The sequence below is a fragment of the Sorex araneus genome, chromosome 1 (genome assembly GCF_027595985.1).
Source record: "Sorex araneus isolate mSorAra2 chromosome 1, mSorAra2.pri, whole genome shotgun sequence".
Lineage (NCBI taxonomy): Eukaryota > Metazoa > Chordata > Mammalia > Eulipotyphla > Soricidae > Sorex > Sorex araneus.
Genome location: NC_073302.1, coordinates 249,848,597 through 249,868,973, shown reverse-complemented (window position 1 = coordinate 249,868,973; position 20,377 = coordinate 249,848,597). Strand labels below are relative to the sequence as shown.

Here is a 20,377-nt window from a genome sequence, read left to right as displayed (position 1 = left end):
TGGCATAATTTTACCTCTAAATTTGGCATTTTCTTACTGAGGTAAAATGCAGTTAGTAACTTTATATCTGTGCCTACTGACAGAAGCTATCCAACCATCATCCTTAAAGAATATTCAAGCCCTCTATTTTCCCAACAACTTTTTTTTTTTGTCTTTGCTTTTAACTAAATCACTGTGAGATACAGTTACAAAACTTTCATGACAGGGCTTCAGTCATACAATGTTCCAACGCCCATCCCTCAAACAGTGTACATTTCCCACCACCAATACCCCCTATATCCCTTCCACCCCCAGCCTGCCTCTATGGCAGGCACTTTCTCCTCTCTCTCTCTCTCCCTCCCTCCCTCCCTCCCTCTCTCCCTCTCTCTCTCTCTCTCTCTCACACACTCTCTCTCCCCTTCTCTCCTTCTCTCTCTCCCCTCTCTTTCTCTCTCTCCTCTCTCCTCTCTCCCTCTCTCTCTCTTCCTCTCCCCTTCTCTCCTTCTCTCTCTCTCTCTCTCTCTCTTCTCTCATCTCTTCTCTTCCCCTCTCCTGCCTCCCCCCATCTCCCTCTCCCTCCCTCCCTCCCTCCCTCCTTCCTTCCCACTCTCTCTCCCTCTCCTTCGGGTATTATGGTTTGGTTTGCAGTACAGATACTAAGAGGCCATCGTCTTTGGTCCTTTACCCACTTTTACTACACATTTCCAATCTGGAGTGACCCTTTCTAACCATCATTGTCATAATGCTCCCTTCTCTAACTCAAACCACACACCTAAGGGGCATGATCAGTTTATCAAGGAACTCTGAAGAGCAGCTGCCCAAATAAACACATAAATTGGCTTTAATTATCACTTGTATCACTTGTCATCCTGTTGCTCATCGATTTGCTCAAGCGGGCGCCAGTAATGTCTCCATACGTCCCTGTCGCGTGCTAGTGTAGCCCAATGGCATCTGCTCACTCCAGGAACATGAAGAGCCTCAAACTGTTCGTTCAGGGTCATGACAAAGTCTGACCATCTCATAGGTGGGTGGCCAGGCATTCTTTTGATGTCCCATGGAATCCAGTTGGTAATAGCTCTAGTCCAGTGGTTGTCTCCAAATTCCATTACATGTCCAGCCCATCTGATTTACAACTCCTTGGCAAACGAGACAGCATCCCTGATTCTTGATCATCGATGGAGGTCGGAACTCCAGATTCCTTCTCTTGCTTGAGTAAAACATGATACTCCCAGCATAGCTCTTTTGATTCCTCTTTGGGAGACCCAAGTAGTGTTCTCATCCTGTTTTCATAGGGCCCAGGTCTCTGAGGCATATGTTAGTGCAGGAAGAATGGTAGAGTCAAAAAGATGTGCCTGGAGCTGGAGGTTCTTCATCCTCTTAACAACTTCTTCAAGGCTCTTGAAGGCGTTCCACGCCACTCTCTTCCTCCTGTACAGCTCAGGTGCCAGGTTGTTCTTCATGTTGAATTCTCAACCTAGGTATACAGAACTGCTGCCTTCGGAAATATTCGTTCCGTTGAGAGCAAATGAAACACCAGGAACTAGTCCGTTTCTCATGAACATTGTCTTCGTGAGACACAGCTGCAGTCCGACCTTTCCACCTTTCCTTGGAAAGGCTTTAATTATAACTACTTTAATCTGGAAAATGTTGATTTTAATATTCACTTCAACAACTAAGCACTTAATTTTAAAAAATCAAAGATGTTAGAACAATGGTATGTGATCCTGGCTATTTCAGAAGTGAACTGGAGCATTTTTGGTCAATGAAGTGATTAAAATATTTTTTTAATGTCTCAGTTCCCTTTAGTACATACTTTATAGCATTTATTCTTTAAATCAGTTCTGGGATGTAGGAAGTGCTATTGTGCCATTCTCAAAAGAAGAGACTGGTTGAATAATTCACCCAAGATTGGTAAGTTAGTGAGTAGTAGATTTAACATTTAAAGCAAGTGGTTTGATTTAAAGACTATTTCCTTATCCACAACCATGGTATATTTGGAACCTATTTTAGGAAATAATTGAGGAATCACACTTAAAATCAAGCAATTCATTCCAATACTTCAAAGAGAATTCATGCATTTACATTAAAAGCTATTGGTTATCCAGAACAGCAGTATCCATTAGAAATTTTTATGAAGATGAAAAGGTTATTTATATATGCTAATATGCTAGCCAAAAGCCCCCAGAGGGCTACTCACCACTTAAAATAAGAAAGAGCAACTGAATGTTTAAATTTTGTTTAATGTGGCTAGTGCCATTACATTTAATAGGGCGGTCCTAGGATTTAGAAAGCACTGAACACAAAGCTTGGTTAAGGCAGTCACAGAAGGGATCACGTATACTACAGGCCACCAGAGAGTAAATCCGGCAAATACAGGACACATTACAGTTCTGGGGAGGTGAGGGCCACCAAGTCACTTCTTATTTTCTATCTAAGGAAATAAAAATACATTTGGCTTTTGTTCACAATCACTGTATCACTGTAATCCCATTGTTCATCGATTTCCTCAAGCAGGCGCCAGTAACGTCTCCATTCATCCCTGTTGCGTGCTAGTGTAGCCCGATGGCATACTGGGGGCTCTTTCAGGATCAGGGAAATGAGGATCGTTCGCTGTTACTGTTTTTAGAATATGGAGTACTCCACGGGCAGCTTGCCAGGCTCTGCCGTGCTTGTTCACAATAGGAAATTAAAATAGTCCATTTGGATGAGCAGACAAAGGAAAGAGATTCCAAAATGGCTCCCACAGGGCCAGAATGATAGTACTTGCACACGTTAGACCTGGGTTCAATGCCTGGCATCCCACGAGGAGTGATCCCTGAGTGCAGAGCCCAGAGTAACCCCTGAGCTCTGGATTTTGCCCCCAAACAAACAAAAACAAAATGGTTTCCACAGGTGAAAAGAAAGGAGTGAACCATCATAATTCCCAAGTCTGGGCCTCCAGACAAACAGCATCTCCTGAAAACTTTGGAAATGCTCATTTTCATGCACCATCCTCCATCAAATGACTCAGTGACCTGAATTTCAACACAGACTCCACAGGGTGCTGATTAAAGTTTGGGGAGCACTATATAAAGAAATCTGGGGATAAGTGGGGGAGAATAACAAACAAAAAAGGGGAGAAAAAAGCCAGATCTAGGGGGCCGGAGCAATAGCATAGAGGGTAGGGCGTTTGCCTTGCACGCGGCCGACCCAGGTTCGATTCCCAGCATCCCTGAGCGCCGCCAGGAGTAACTCCTGAGTGCAAAGCCAGGAGTTAACCCCTGTGCATTGCCAGGTGTGACCCAAAAAGCAAAAGAAAAAAAAAAAGCCAGATCTGTTCACCTCTGCTCCAGCAGATGCCCAAGCACCTTAGAAAGAGAGCGGATGAAGGCAACAGGCTAGAGCTGGCCTTACCATTTCCTTAATCACTTGCATTTCTTCAGTTTTCACAAGTGGTTTCATGTGATGGAAAAGGAACATGGTTAAAAATTCCGGTCCCAACCACTGCTGTGTTGTGCTTCCAATCACAGGAGGTTCTGCCAAGGCGATGATTCTGAAGGAGGGGTGGACAGGAAAGATGGATCTAAAAGGGGGGAAAAAAAATTTAAAACATAACCTTTCATATTAGAAAAATCGGGTTGTTGTGGTTGAATCTGAGCAATAAGTTATCATCCTGTAAATACTGTCAAAGCTACTATCAAAGAACAAGCTTCAGTGGGGGAAGCCCCCGGGCATTCTAAAAACCTACAATTAAGACAAAACCTGAACCACCTACTGCGAGGATACAGCATATCCACTGATGAAATTTTATCCCTGGCACTAACCACAGTTTTGTCTATTTTTGTTTGTGGTGCTGGATGTGAACCCAGGTCCTTGCACATGCAAGGCAACTGCTCTATTGCTAAGGTGTACCCAGGGTCCATAAAACACCATTTGGACAAGCTCTGCCAACAGCAAATTTTCTCAATAGTTCCTTCCGACAAATTCCCATCTGGTTCACATTCATTAGATATGCCCCCTTCTTTATTAAAAATCTTCTGTCTTGCAAAGAACCCACCCCATGTCAATTCCCCACTCTGTAGGGAAACTCTGCTAAAATACAGAGACTAAGATAAAGACTTCCCAAATTTATGAAATGACTCGAGCAATGTTTGGAGAAAGACCAAGGAGTATGATTCAGAATGGAGAGACTTTTTATAACAGCAACAATATGAGCAACATAAGGGATTGAAATATACAATTTGGATTGGCATCAGGAAGATGGGGTCTAAAAAGGTAGGAAAAATGGAACGTTTACATGATTCTCTTTTATAGGTATTTTTAAAAGTGATCTCTTCTATAAATCTCTTCTAGGATGATACAGAGAGTAAGACAAAGACTTCCCACATTTATGAAATGACTTGAGTAATGTTTGGAGAAAGGAGTGGAAACCACGAATCAGAATGCAAAAACTACGAATCAGGATGCAAACATTGTCAGTTTTTAGTCAAGTTCTCAAGACTCCAGTGGCAATATTCCTTTACAGGTGACACCCTCCTTGCTAAGTAAGAAAGAGATGAATCTCAAGCACCTGCCAAGATCATCAAATAACAAAAAACCACAATAAAGTAACTGGCATTTCTCTAGAAATAACTATTCTTTACCACTGTTCCTAGAGAGAGGCAAATTAATTCTCTGAAGAGTTCAGATATGTTATCTTGGTACAACAGTTTCACTGAGTCCTGGATTGCAGGGTATGTAATTTTAAGGCCGCACCATAATTTGTTAGCCAGGGAAAGGAATTTTTAGAAACCGTCTTATGAAGGGTCTGTATAATTTCATAAAAGCCACCAGACATTATTTTATTTCTCTTAACAGGAAAAAAACAACTTATCTAACACATATGCAAGCAGGGCATGGAACTATTCTGTCCAAAGGAGGGTTTCTGGCAATGAGGGAAGATAACAACCTGGATAGAGCCTGAAAATTGTGAAGGTTGCATAATCAATCACTCAGGATTGGTTGTGATTAGAGAGTCACAAAATCAGAATTGAAACAGAGGAAATTCTGTGATATGAAAGCTGGAAGGGAAGAGTATTCCATTTTCTACTTTTGCTAAGTGGTTTGTTATAATCCAGAAAACTGCTTAATGACCTAGAAACAGATAATGGTTCATCTTTGATCCTTCTCTCTCCTAATTGGGACAAAAGAAAGGGAGACACAAAGCCTGCTTTAACAGCACAAAATTAAAGCAACAGAAGTAATTTCTCAGTCAAGAGGGAGGGATACTAGATCTGGGAATAAACAAAGCCTAAATGCAACAAGCAAGCCACAAGGGGAAGTTCAATTTACATCATAAGCCAACAGAACAGGAAACAGGTACCACAGTTGAGCTGTAAAGCTAGGATTAGAAGAGCAATTAACATGACAGCAAAGTAGTAGTTCAATTTAAATAGGCAATGGTCATTGCTCAGGACACACATGTCCAGTCTAGGGCTTACTTTTGGTATTAACTGTAATGGCACATGGGGGCAGTTTACGAAACAGCTGATGTGTTAGGCCTATTAGTGAAGTGTATGCTGACTATAAAAACAGACACCTACTGAATAACAGGATGAGAAGGAAATTTTTGTTTGCTTACCCAAAGGCTTCCTTACATATAAATAGGTCATATGGAAACTCATTTCCTGATGATGTTAAGTTCTCAAGACAGAAAGTTAGCAAGAGTGCTTTCAAGGATTTGCCATGAACTTTTGGCAAAACTGACATAATGGTAGATAATACAAGCATGGATGGACATGGTAAGGAATTGAGGAATTAGGAAACAAGCACTTTTAAAATTTAAAATTAAAAACTTAACTGATTTTATTGGAATTTAACACAGTGGATAACATACAAAGAAAAAATAAACATAGGGTTAACTTTAGATAAGTAGATACTATTACCTAAAAATTTTTAAAAGAAAAAGATCTTTTTATAAAAGATTTCATAAATATCAGTCTTCATGTTTGGTGGCATAAAATATTAGTTATTAGAGAGGACTTTCCAATAATTCTCAAAAATAAAAAGAAATGCACTTTTTTATTATATGGAAGGTCTCAAAATTTAATTATGCTGTCTTACAAAACCAACTAAAGACTACATACTAAGTAATTCCACTAATAAAAAAATTTAAAAAATATAAACTATACAGGGTAGCCAGAAAGAGGTTTCTAGTGGAGAGGAGTGACAGTGGGTAGGAGAAAAGAGTTACAGAGGGGTCTAATAAATGTATTCAATGGAATACACAGATATGATATAGATGCATTTGTTATCTTTACTGTGGTGGTTTCCCCAAACAAATACAATAAAAATTTATCAAACTACCCACCTTAAATATGCACCATTTATCATATGACAACTATAGTTCAACAAAGCCATTAAAATAAAAAAAAACTATAAACTCCAGCCTTTGAAGAAAATTACAGGGTCTACTTTTGTCAAATCCGTATTATTATGAAACTTGAAAGACTAATATGAAAGAATTCTATAATAACATTGATCATAAACTGGAAGATCTCACAGTTGGGCTTCTGAGCTATAATTAATGTTCTGATTCAGTACAAATTCATAAGTTTAAGCATTATGTACACAATTCATATTTTTCCTATGCAATGTAGTCAACTACATGGAAACATTTATTTATTTATTTATTTATTTATTTATTTGCTTTTTGGGTCACACCTGGCGATACACAGGGGTCATTCCTGGCTCTGCACTCAGGAATTACCCCTGGCGGTGCTCAGGGGATCATATGGGATGCTGGGAATCGAACCTGGGTCGGGCCGAGTGCAAGGCAAACGCCCTACCCACTGTGCTATCTCTCCAGCCCCATTTATTTATTTTTTATACCATTTAGGGTCTAGAGTAATACCTAGAAAAAAAGCAGATACTAAATAAATCAAGAAATAGATATATTATTATTAGTAACCACAATGGTGGAAAAAAACTGTTTGAGGGTCTCTGGTTGCAAGAATTAAAAACAGATAAGTGCCTCCATGGCATCCAAAAACACAGAAACATGAGTTTAAAAAAATTTAAACACACCTTTGTTTAAATGTTCATCACCTTGTTATTTACAACAGTCGAGATCTGGATACAGTCCAAATGCTCAAAGACAGATGAGAGGATAAAGAAATGGTATATATACAGAACAGAATATGACTCAAGTGCAAGGAAAGATGAAATACGTATTTTGTTACAACTTTGATAGAATTAGAGTGTCATGTTAAGTGAAATAAGTCAGAGAAAGAAGTGTGAATGCCAAGTGATCTCATTCACATGAGGTATATAAAGAAACAAAGCATGGACTTGACAGTATCCAGTGCAAACAAACCCTTGGGTTCTGAAAAAAGGACTGAGGTTACCAAAACGGGAGGGAGGACAGGGAAGGAAGACACCAGCTATAAGTGATTGAGGACAGAGAAGGAAGGGTCTTTAGCACTTGTTGGTGGAAGAGGCAGTGCAGTCACTGGTACACTGAAAGCATAAACATTAACGCTATCATGATCATGCTACCTCAGTAATAATATATTTTTAGAAACAGTACAGCCTCCTTTATTGGAAAATAAAATGGTAAGGACTGAAATCATTAATTTCAGTTGGCATCTCTGAAAGCAGAGATGCCTACCCTGACCCTTGAGAAAATTTGTGAGAGAAGGTGCTCGGTGGCAAAAAGACAAAACCAATACGCATAATGATTAATCAGTCCCTTTACAGGCACTGAATTTAAAACTGTTTCTTAATCAAAAAATATTTTAAAAATTTTTCAAAGTCAGAACATGTTAAGGCTCTTTGATGCAAGATTCAAACACAAATAAATACTTTGATACAAATTCTTGGCGCTACCTTGAGTTTTATGATTTTACATGGCCTAATACATGAGCAAAGATATGGTGAGGTTTCTGGGGAGAAAGATTGTGCAAGTCCTGTCTTCAAACATAAGAGACTACAGCAAGGCCACACAGAGTTGGTCCCTGATACCCCATCTGGTTCCCCAAGCTCTACTAGGAGTGATCCCTGAGTGCAGAGCCAGGAGTAAGCCCTAAGCATGACTGGGAACAGCCCCCAAAAAACCCAAAACAGAAAAAGAAGTTCAGTGATCACCCTGATCAAGGGTTCTGTTCAATGTTCAGTTACAATTCATCACTTGTCAACAAAAACTGAGATTATACACCATGTTCAGTGTTGAGTCTTAATCAATAAAAAATATTTAATGAATAAAAAATTAAGCATATATATGTACACACATATATACACACATATATTTATATATATAAAATTACAAGTAAGAGCAGGTCATGAATCTTTGTTTTTCCTAAGATAATCAGAAGTCTCTTCTTCTGATATAGATAGAATAGACTAAGATTTCACTTATGGAAACTCTTACTCCTCTCGTCATGCTCTGACCAAGGGCAGGAAAGGACACATTTAGCAGCCCACAGTATTTGTATTCCCCCTTCCCTAACAAAGTTTTTCTCATCAAAGGAAACAGTTCTATTTTGGGCCTTATTTCCTGTGAGAAGTGCAGGCATGGTGTCTCTGGTGTGTGGCCACCAAGCTATTTCTAACCATCTTGTTAACAGTATTCTTGGTACCTTACACAACAGAAGGAAACTCTCAAATATTTCTTAAACCAATTCTAAGGGCATATTAGTCAAGTAATTATCTGCAAAGAATGCTGAAACCCACAGAGCACTCTGGAAATCATCAAGATATATAATCTTGGTGAAGGATTGGAATACAAAGAACAAATATAATTGTTTAGAAATTAAGTTTCACACTATGAAGTTGAAAGGCGTGGTATCCCACTGCTGGCAGCTTTTAAGACGCTGTGGTATCAGAATTGCGATTGAAAGGCAAAATGGTCCTAATTAGTAGGTTTGTAAAAGGAAACAGTGCCACTCAAAATGTCATTTATCTATAACTGGATCAGCAGAATTACCTTTATCCAGAATTTCCTAGAATTTATCCTAGGTTAGGGTATTCATTCAAAAACTTCAAAGCAGTTTACTATGTGCCTGGTATTAAGACATCAGAAGCAAAGAGATGACGTACACAGCAGAACAAAGAATCCTGATAATATTTAAGCCCTAGGTTCCAATTATATTCTGATACTCAACTGTGTATTTTACCTTCTTTGAACACACAAGATACAATAAATTCTGTTCTTTCTAACAATTTTTTCTGACACTTATAGTAACTCAGGTAGACCTGGTCAACACAAATATGAAAACTGTGTTTGAAAGCCAAACAGATATCTAAATTTATCTAACTAGATCTTAAGCAAAGAAACTATTAAATATGCCTTCCTTTCACTCTACATTTGACTTTTCTAACTCAAAATATTCCACAAGGAAACAAAGAATAACTGAGTTTGTTTAAAAACTATCAGGTGAACAATCACTTTACAAAACTTAGATTCTGTGATTAGGTACAGATACAAAAAAGAACAGACCTCTTGATTTACGAGTTTTAAATTTGCAGTTTCAATGCCAAGAATGGGAATTAAATACAGACAGCATATAGGATAAATCCATGCTAAATTTAATGGGTCAATTATTTTTTGGAACAACTAACGAAATAAATTAACTTTCTTCTAAATACACATTTCCTATTTTTTATGTTGTGCTAGTCCTTTTAGTCACACTGCCTATTCTTTATCCATTAAATAAAGCCTTAAAAGAAATATGGTCAACTTGAAATTTATGCAGTCAAAGGAGAATCCAATCACTTATCACCTACCTAACATAATCTTCAAAGAGAACAAGTATTTTTTTGTCAGAAAACCAAAAATGAACTAGAAAATTTAAGGAGACCATGAAGAAATTCACCAAAATACATATCATCAGAACAAATAATATAACATACCTGTTGTCTAACAAAGAGAAAAAGAGCTTATAATAACACAAAACTGTATGTTTCTCAGGTTAAAAAGAAAAGGTAAATGGTGTGTTGCATGTATTATATGTATAAATAAAAACTTCCTCAAACTTATTTAAGAAAAAAAAGAATATCAATAAGAAAGAAAGCTTTTATCTTTCATATGGCAAAAAGAATCCATTGCCTCTGAAAAGTCAATTAAGTCAAAACAAACTGTCAAAACACAAGACATATAAGAAAACTAGAAGTTCAACATTCAAGGTGCAGTATCTATGTAATTAAAGACACAGAAAGACTAAAGGAAACAGGCTAGTGGAACAGAGAGAAATCTAGGAAGACATAAAGACTAGAATTATGAAGAACAAAACCAGATTAGGACTAGTCAGAATACAGTAAGAGAAAAATGAAACTGACAGAAGATAAAGTTGAAAGAATGCTTGGGTTTACAAAATATAGTGAGAGGAGATTTAGATAACAGAATATTTAGGGGGACAAAGTGATAAATATAAAGAAACAAAATTATTTACTCCACTGACTTCCCTGAGAATTCATTTACAGAGATTGAACATTTAAAAATTAGATAGTGAAGAATCCTAGCGGGCGGGCACCACAACACTGGAGAATGCTCTGGACCCCAAACCAAGCCGATAACACTGGGGTGCCCAGATGGAGTAGGTGCAGTCTCCCCGCCTTCTCCAGATGGAATCCTGGTGACCATGAGCTTCTACAAACATGGCTCCGGTATTTGGGGACCTGGACTATTTCTTCAAACCACGAGGCCTCTTGACCTTTCCTGATATACAAAAAAATGCTCAGGAGTGGTTCCTCCACTCTGAGCGGCCATGATCAGAGAGGCATACAAACCAATCTCAGAATGCAGCGGCTGCCAGCAGAAATGCTCCTGGACTGTGAACTAAGCTATGGCCCCGTGTTGCCCCGGGAGGGAAACGGTTTTTGTCCCTCGACCTTTACCCCATGGCAGCATGGCAACTGCCACCTTCCAGAACCAACTGGACAGAGAGGTAGGAGCGTGCAGTGATGGGGCATGCGGGAAATCTCACAATGGATAGATGAAACTGGCTCTGCTCCCCGCCCAGACAAGAACCCGAGCAACGGCCCACGAACAGCTCCTCCGCTCCTGAACGGCCATGATCCCAGAGGCACACAAACCAATCTCAAAATATAGCTGCTGCTGGTAGAAATGCCTCTGGACTTAATTACTAAAATACCAGAATTCCAAAACCACGTGGTTGCTGTCTCGGCCGTGCAACATCATATGCTCTTCATTATCAGCAATAGAAAACACATTATCTAATGATGCCTTTTCAGCAGGCCTGATTGTTGGGGGAAAATTCCAAATAATAATAGTGGGTTTTTCTGTCTAAAATTGAATGTAATCAAAGTAAAGAGAGAGTAAAGTGAAAATCACCTGCCACATAGGCAGGGTGGGGGGTGGGGTGGGGGGTACACTGGGGTTCTTGGTGGTGGAACATGTGCACTGGTGAAGGGATCGGTGTTTAATCATTTTATGACTGAAACTTAAACCTGAAAGCTTTGTAACTGTTCTCACGGTGAGTCAATTAAATAAATAAATAAATAAATAAATAGAAATGAGATTGCAACTGTATCTATATTCATATATAGGCAATTATTAACGTTATGAAAAAATAAAACATCCAAGAAGAAGAAAACTGTATTTACAGAATGCTGTGTAGTCAGTATATTGTGATAACAATGCAAATGCTGAAAAACTTCTTAAACAAAAATATTACATAACTAAAAAGAATGAGACAATAGAAATCGTGTATTTGTAGTAGGAGAAAGAGTAGTAAAATAAAAGAGAGCTAAACCTTCTTTTATTATAGTAGAAATCAATAAATAATTCCTCTGACAAAAATTAATCAAGAAATAATAATGACAATATTCTGTTTAGTGACAAAGACATTAATAGTCAAAAAACAGCTCAAGATGAAGGGTGTAGGTTCTGGAGAATGGGAAGTGTGAAAGTGTCCCGAACAGGTGAGAGGACAGAATTCTTCATAAAAGCCTTGAAAAATTATCTGGCTCAAGTTTCATGCATGTCTAGCAATGACAAAGTACTCAAGCAAAATGAAAATGAAGTGAGCAAAAATAATTAGTGCTCTGGCCTGCACCCACTGACAGAGTAACAGTGGAGACAGAACTGAGCCTGGTCTATAGTAGGAGAGTGGGGCTGTGGTGATAGGGCAGTGAGTAAGGAACTCGCACTGCATGTGGCAGACCTAGGTTCAACCCCATATGGTCCCCCAAGTCTCACCAGGAGTGATCTTTGAGTGCAGAGCCAGGAGAAATCCCTGAGTGTTGCCAGGTATGAGTTCCCCATCACCTCCACTACTCCCCCCAAAAAGTAATAGTGACGAAGGTAGGAAACTGAGAAAAAGGTACTACTAACCACCGTGTACCAAATCTGGAGAGCAATGCACAAGGCTCCTCTGCTTCTGAAAGTGTGCTTATTCCTAAAAATGTCAGTGACTGGAAGAAATTAGAGACTGTCCCTAGGAAATTCACTTCCTGGAGCAGCTGAAGCCCGAAGGAAAGTGACAAGCAGGGCTACCCAAAGAGCTACCCCCCTTCCCCCCAAGAAAAAGAGCTACCTCCCAAGGCAGCTCTTCTTTGATTCACGGGGAGGATTTCTTCAATAAGCCATGAAGGGCCTACAGGCCAGAACTGGTGGCACAACCAAGTAATAACCAAACACTTCCAGGGTATGCATGCCTAATCAAAGATAAAGCCTGTTCTCTGAAAGGAGACTGGTAAATCAGTTAAAAATAAATTTGCACGTGATTCTTGGTGGTGTGCACTGGTGAAGGGATGGGTGTTTGAGCATTGTATAACTGAGACTTAAACCTGAAAGCTTTGTATTTTTCTACATGGTGATTCAATAAAAGAATAAATAAATAAATAAATAAATAAATAAATAAATTTGCAGGACAGCATAAAAAGGATTACCTCATTTAAAAAAAATGTCATTATAAAGTGTTTTAACTCTCATGTGAAAGTAAGGCTACAGATGCAGAGGACATGTTGAATAGCAACCTCAAGTTTTAAGAAGTGTTTTAATAATGACCTGGGTAGATAGGTCAAGTACCCGGAAGATCACATGCCGAGCATCCATGAACCAAGATTTCATCCCTGGCATGAACTGACGCACATCCCCAGCACTGCTGGGTGTAGAGGGGGGGGCTTTGGCCCCCAAGCACCTTATGGAGTAGCCCCTATTAAAGACATTTGCCGAACTATGAGCAATGCCCAGTACACCGATTTATTAAGTTCCACATTCTTGGGTTTGAGCCCAGTTGAGAAAAAGAAAAGGAAAACACACTTGCTACAATGAGGCTATGAGCAAAGCATCCCAAAATTACCTCTCCTGTAACTGCTCATCAGACAGCTGCAGCTCCTCCTTCAAACGAGAATATCTATCTTCTCTCAGCAGCCTTGAGCCATCATAGAGACTTAGCTCTCGGTCATGGATCAGCCTAGTGGGAAAGGGGAGAGCCAAGAAACAAACAAGTCCTTTTTTAGAACCTTTTACATCCTCCAATATAGCCTACCATTTTGTTTGACACACCTTTTAAAATTTCAAGCTGGCCAGGTGGTGTTATATGCGAGAAAAGCCTAAGTTTTCCATACTGGGGAGCAGGAGTCATGGACCCTAAATGTGAACAGGGAGGAGGACAAGGAGATGGAATGTGGAAGAAAGGAGACAAAAAGAAACAGCTGAATGAATGATCCAGGACAGCCATGAGGTACACACTAACAAAGGACTTGGCACTTTTCTGAATCTAATGAAAGAACTAAAAACAAACAAACAAACAAACAAACAAAAACAGCAGCACTAAAATAATAATGCTCTTTTTGTAATTAGAGGATTTGAAATCACTTGTCACTCATCGATTCTCAGCCTTTTGGCTAAGATCAAGTGAAATCACTTGTCACTTGTGATCCCGTTGTTCATCAATTTGCTCGAGCGGGCACCAGTAACGTCTGCATTGTGAGACTTGTTGTTACTGTTTTTGGCATATCGAATATGCCATGGGTAGCCTGCCAGGCTCTGCCATGCAGGCGAGATACTCTCAATAGCTTGCTGGGCTCTCTGAGAGGGACGGAGGAATCAAACCCAGGTCGGCCGTGTGCAAGGCAAACGCCCTACCCGCTGTGCTATCACTCCAGCCCAGAGGATTTGAAATTTAAAAAAAAAAAAAAGTTACAATGAAATAGCTAATAGTATTTCATATACCAAGGATTATGATGACTTAAGCATTCACTGCATGAATAGCAATGCTATCTTTCAAGTTACAAGGATGGAAGAGGATAACTCTTCACCTTAAAGCAATAATAAAGCAATAGTGCCAAAAGCATGGTATTGCTATGAAAATCTAGAGCTAACATAAGGCAGAGGCATACTACAGTTCACAGTCTTAGTTATACTTTAGAATTTCCTAGGAAGGGCCTGGAAAGATAATACAGGGTTTAAGGCGCTTGCCTTTGCATGCTGCCAACTTCGATTTGAAGCCTGACAGCTCAGATTAATATTTGGGGGTGGTGAAGGATAATCTCCCAAGTCGTGCTCAGGGGGCTTCGGGGACCCCTGTGACCACCTGAGATCGTGGTTCAATGCAAGCACCTGAGGAGAGATGTGGTGCCAGGGATTTTCCAGCCAAGCCAGCAGTGCTGGGATGGGGGCACTCCTCAGGACCACACCCACTAGCGCGGGAAGGCCTCCAGCATTGCACTCAGTGATGCCTGGGGGACCATGTGGTGCCAGGGGCCGAACCAGAGTCAGCCACATGCAAGGTTTTGTGTTTCAAGTTCTGTGTATTTCTTAGCCCCCAGATCAGTATTATAAAGAATGGCCTCTACCTCTCTGTGGGCAGTCCAGGTTTAAGAATCTGAAAAGTGGCTTAGTGATAGGGCTCAAGTGGTAGAGCACATGCCCGGCATGCATGAGGCCCTGAAGTCAGTCTCCACTGCATGGTCACCAAGCACTGCTTGGAGTGACCCTGGCAAAACAAAATCACAAATAATAAAATAATTTGAAATACAAAGGCAGGAGGTCAGGGTGATAACTCAAAGGGCTGAAAGTGGATGCAGGAACCCCATGTCAGAGCCTCAGGATCACATGGACCCCTAAGCCCTGAGCCAGCAGTGGCAGGACTGGGTGTGGTCAAATATCACCTCCAGGGCAGGGGTGGCAGGTGGCTGAAATGTCTGAGGCTCATGGATTGCATAAGGAGGTGCTGGGTTCAATGCCCCAGTCCTTCCCCCAGCACCACTGGAAATAGCCCCTGTGGCCTGCAGCATCACCGTACAGATTGGAGCCTATGTGTCGAACTTTTAGGCATGCAGGAACAGGAATCACCAGGAATGACCTGGGGTGGGGGGGCCTGATGGGAAACAGGAAAGTCAGAGAAACCCAGCAGCAGAGTGCCCGGCACAGAGCATTCTGCTAATGACGACTGAAGGTATAACAGGCTGCTGTCAAGAAAAGAAGGGGGAGGGCTGGAGTGATAGCACAGCAGGTAGGGTATTTGCCTTGCACGCAGCTTACCCGGGTTCGATTCCCAGCATCCCATATGGTCCCCTGAGCACTGCCAGGAGTAATTCCTTAGTAACCCCTGTGCATCGCCAGGTATGACCCAAAAGCAAAAAAAAAGGGGTGGGGAGAGACTATTATTTGTCTGTGTCTGCATTGGCCAATTCAGAGGCAGAAAATACTGTTAAATTTATGGAAAGAATATGGTTAAATATTTTTAAGTGAATATTTTAAGTAAATCTCCACTTGAGATTTACACAATGTTCTTGGAATATATAATTACACTTGGTATTTGTAACTTGCCAAGTACTAGACACTCTCAATAGTTCAGGTATGGATTATTTCTCTATTTAAACTTTTCTCAGAGTCAAAGTTAAAAAATAAAAACCACATATCTGCATGTGAACAAATAAATACATAATTAAAAACTTTGTATCATTCATTTGCAAAAATGGCTCAACATTAATCCTAGAAAATTTCCCTTGGTGTGAATAGTTTCCCCATCAAAAGTGAAATAACAATGTTTACATGATGTTCCAGTTTATAGCAAGCTCTTTCAGACAATATAAAATACAAGTTGATAGCTATTACACATTTTTATGAGAAATTATAGTCTCTAAAATAAAAAAAATTAATAAGAACAACCAATAAGTTAGATGGTTCATAAGAAATTTTTTTGCGCTCTAAGGATTTTACTTTAACAAACTGGAAATTTTAGTTGGATGACTGACTTATCGCTTATCTCAACAAGTAACTATAAAATATTTCAAAAGCACTACTTATAAGCTCATGATTGGGGAGGGGAAAGTCAGCAATACCCCGCTGTGCTCGGGTCTTACCTCTTGTACTCAGAGGTCGCTCTTGGCAGTGCTCAGCATATATATGGTACCAGGGATCAAAATGGGGTCAACCGCATACAGAACGAGCACTGTAACCCCTGTGCTACTTTCCAGACCCATAACCTTTATTTTTTTTTTCCTCACACATAATTCTGCTATGGCAGTTAATTCTCCACAAGAGCTAGTTATGTGAAGTTTTACTGTATTATTACTGTGCTTACAATTTTTTTTTTAAATCTGCTGCTCTGTATCTTAATGTACGATGATAGTTTCTCAGGATCTATGCAACCCACTTGAAAATCAGATGATGGACAGAGTTCCACATCTACTGTTTCTGTGGTGTATGGGAGGTGAGGGTGGAACCTATACAAACCTCTGCAGCACGGCGAGTGTGCCTGCGTTGACCCGGTGAATGCCATCCAGGAGGACCAGCTTTCCTTCCAGGGCCGCAGTCACGAGTGGAGAAGACCGCCAGGCAGTGTCTCCATTCGGGAGAGTGTATCTCTGCTGGAGCAGGTCGCGCGCCGTCATGTCCTACAACCAGTTCCCACCGGCCAGGAAAAAAAAAAAGATGCAAAATTCATTTTTAAGCCATGGATGACAGCTATGGAGCTGCACAGTTAACTCTCTCTGAATACAACATTCCATACAGCCGGGAAGTCATCTCTAATCCCCAGAAAAGGAAGACATTCAGAAGCTTTTTGAGGTCATTTGAGGGTTTTACCTCTTACTCAGTAAGTGGTTTTTATACTCCTTTTAATTTATCATGTCCTCCCGTCTGTAAAAATGTTTATTTGGTATCTATGCAGAAGACATCAGATATTTCCACTGACTTCAGTGGAATTTAATCCATATACTTTACTCTCCAAGGAAACAACAAGGATGGTTTCCCTTAATTAGAGGCTAGGGTGGGAGAGAAAAATCAGCGATGAGCACATGAATTGCATGTGGAGGTACAGGTTTGACTGCTGGTACCACGATGGCCTTCCTGTGCGTGGTCAGGAGCACTGAACTGGGAGAAGCCCCCAGGCACCACCAGGTTTTGCACATAAACAAAATAAAACAATAAAGGATCTGGGCCAAATGAACTCAATAGGCCGTGATGCTTAAAAGTACTGTGTATTTTCAAGCAGTTGAGAATTCCCCACAAAAAACCATGCTGGGGGCTGGAGCAATAGCACAACGGGTAGGGCTTTGCCTTGCACGCGGGCGACCCGGGTTCGATTCCCAGCATCCCATATGGTCCCCTGAGTACGGACTGAGTGAGAAGCCAGGAGTAACCCCTGTGCATCGCCAGGTGTGACCAAAAAAGGAAAAAAAAAAAAAGCACGTTGGCTAGGAACCATCACAGAGGCTCATATTTATTTATTTATTTGTAGTTTTGTTTGGGAGGGCCATACCCAGCAGTGCTCAGGGATTACTCCTGACTCTATGAATTGGGCTTATTCCTGGCCCTAAGATCAGGGATCACTCCTACAGGTGCTTGGGATGACCATATCCGGTGCAGTGAACTGAACCAAACAAGTGCCTTACCGCTGTACTCTCTCTCCAACTTGAGATTCATATTTAAACAAGAAACTGAGGTATCAGAATTGACAAAAAGCATAAGCAAAATTTTAAAGCATAAACACAATGTGCTAACACTAAAATAGGGTTATAGATTTAAGTAAACTATTAATAATGATGGTCTAAAAAAGTTTATCACTGTAAAAAAATGTGGTTCCTTACTTCTATGTATGTTAAATATTATGCTTCTTTTTGTCATCAGTTTCAGATAAAATTTTGTATCAATTATATCTGACAAATTAAAACTTATATGGCTGACTTTATAAAAAAAAGTCTTTTGTAAATCCTTTGATACTCATAACCAAGTTTTTAAGCAGACAGAAAATTAATGGATTTACTTTTAATCATGATGGCAAGAAATCTGTATTAAAATAAAGATTAAAAAGTAAATTTTAATTATTTACTATCCTCACAATTATAGAAGTACTGTAAAGGAAGTCCAAATAACTTAATGAATGTGAGAAAACAATGACATTCAAACTCAACAAGTTCCCATAGCTCTACAGCTTGGACATAAAATCAAAATTTGGCTTGACTCATCAATTGAATTTTTCAATACAATTTTTAAATTTTCTGCAAATTATATGAACATAACATCCTAATCTGCTTATGACTGCTACAGCAGCCAATACTAAATCGATCACCTATCACCATCCTCAAAGTTCACTCAGACATTTCATGATGAGGATGGGCTCATTCCCACTGCTGTGCTACCAAATAGGAAATGGATTACTTGGCAAGAAAATAGGGTGAATCAAAATAAAAATGGGTCATTTTCATAGTCATTTGTGAAGAAATCCAGTGTGTGTATGTGTGTGCATGTGTGTCTTCACAAAAATACACACACACACACACACACACACACACACACCCTTTTTTGTCTTGTTTATAGTCCATACCCAGAAGTGCCCAGGGGAGCCATATGAGAACTGAACTGGGGTGGTCACAGGAGAAGCAAGTGCCTTAACCTCTGCATTATCTCTCTTGCTCCTATACATCTTTTTTCAAGTTACTATTAAAAACATGAATTTAAAGTGAAAACTCACCACTAATGATTCCAGAAAAACATTCACTATGGAACTATATCACATATTGACTTAGAAAATAAAACAATAGAAAGCATGTTTTATCACAGTAGTTCTAAATCAAGGAAACGTACAAGAAACAGCAAGCAGAAATGTGGGGGTAAAATAAGCTTAGGCCTTAGCGCCTTAAAGACAGCAAATTCCAAATGAGGCTTACCACCTGTCATATTTTGGGGTATTTTTATTCAAACATTATATCAGTGATTTCTCATATGCCTCCCAATTAGAATATACTACTTTTTTTAAAAAGAGACATAAAATTAACTCAAAATTGTCTGTTATGCATCTTTAGTCTAATAGGAATTTTTTTAAAATTGTGCAATCACATGTAAAATGCTTTACAAAATGAAATAAAATGGTGAAAAATGTAAGGATAGGGCCAAAGAGATACTATAAGGGTTAGGGCATTTGCCTTGCATGTAGCTGTCCTTGGATTAATCCCCAGCACCACAGACGGTCCCCCAAAGCACTGTCAGGAAGGACCCCGAGGGTCCCCCAAAGCACTATCAAGAATGACCCCTGAGCACAGAGCCAAGAGTAGCCTCTGAGCAACACTGTGTATTGTCCCCAAACCAAAATTAAATAAATGACAAAAAGGGAAAGAACTGTGTAAATATCCTTTCCCATTCTGTGGATAGTCTTTGTATTCTGGTCACTGTATCTCTTGCGGTGCAGAAGCTTTTTAGTTTAATGTAGTCCCATTTGTTGATCTCTGTTTTTACTAGATTGCTTAGTTCCGTGTCACCTTTGAAGATACCTTTATCTTCAATATCGTGGAGGGTTTCGCCGACCTTGTCTTCAATGTACCTTATGGTTTGTGGTCTAATGTTGAGGTCTTTAATCCATTTTGATCTGACTTTTGTGCATGGTGTCAGGTCAAGGTCTAAACCCATTTTTTTGCATGTGGTTGTCCAGTTGTGCCAGCACCATTTGTTAAAGAGGCTTTCCTTGCTCCACTTCACATCTCTTGCTCCCTTATCAAAGATTAGATGGTCATACATTTGGGGTTGTGTGTAGGGATATTCCACCCTGTTCCATTGGTCTACGGCTCTGCCTTTGTTCCAGTACCATGCTGTTTTAATTGTTACTGCTTTGTAGTAAAGTTTGAGCCAAGAGTAGCCTCTGAGCAACACTGTGTATTGTCCCCAAACCAAAATTAAATAAATGACAAAAAGGGAAAGAACTTTTTTTATCCTTTAAACATTCCTATTAGTGTCCAAGAGAATTTCACTGATGCCAAATTTTCAAAGAAATGAACTGCTGCTAATTCTGAAAATCCCAGTGTCAGATTAAAAACAGGTGATATGGTGAAACAGTTTTATTCTTGAGTTTTCGTTTTTGGGTTTTTTTTTTCCCCTCCCTGATCTAGGAAATGGTGAAGAAACTGACTTGAACAAAAAAAAGTTGAATCTTTTAGAGAACTAAGGATAGCCACTGGTAAGAAATGTATTCTTTTA

General features: G+C 39.7%; 1 protein-coding gene across 1 annotated transcript in view; it reads right to left on the bottom strand.

Moving 5' to 3' along the window:
* The window catches only part of VWA8 (von Willebrand factor A domain containing 8), a 350,725-nt gene that overhangs the window by 230,904 nt on the left and 99,444 nt on the right, over positions 1–20,377 (bottom strand). The window contains exons 13-15 of the mRNA XM_055137059.1: positions 16,643–16,803; positions 13,260–13,373; positions 3,373–3,541 (exon numbers count right to left, since the gene is read on the bottom strand). Coding sequence (XP_054993034.1) covers positions 3,373–3,541; positions 13,260–13,373; positions 16,643–16,803 — 444 coding nt within the window. The remainder of the gene's footprint in view (positions 1–3,372; positions 3,542–13,259; positions 13,374–16,642; positions 16,804–20,377) is intronic.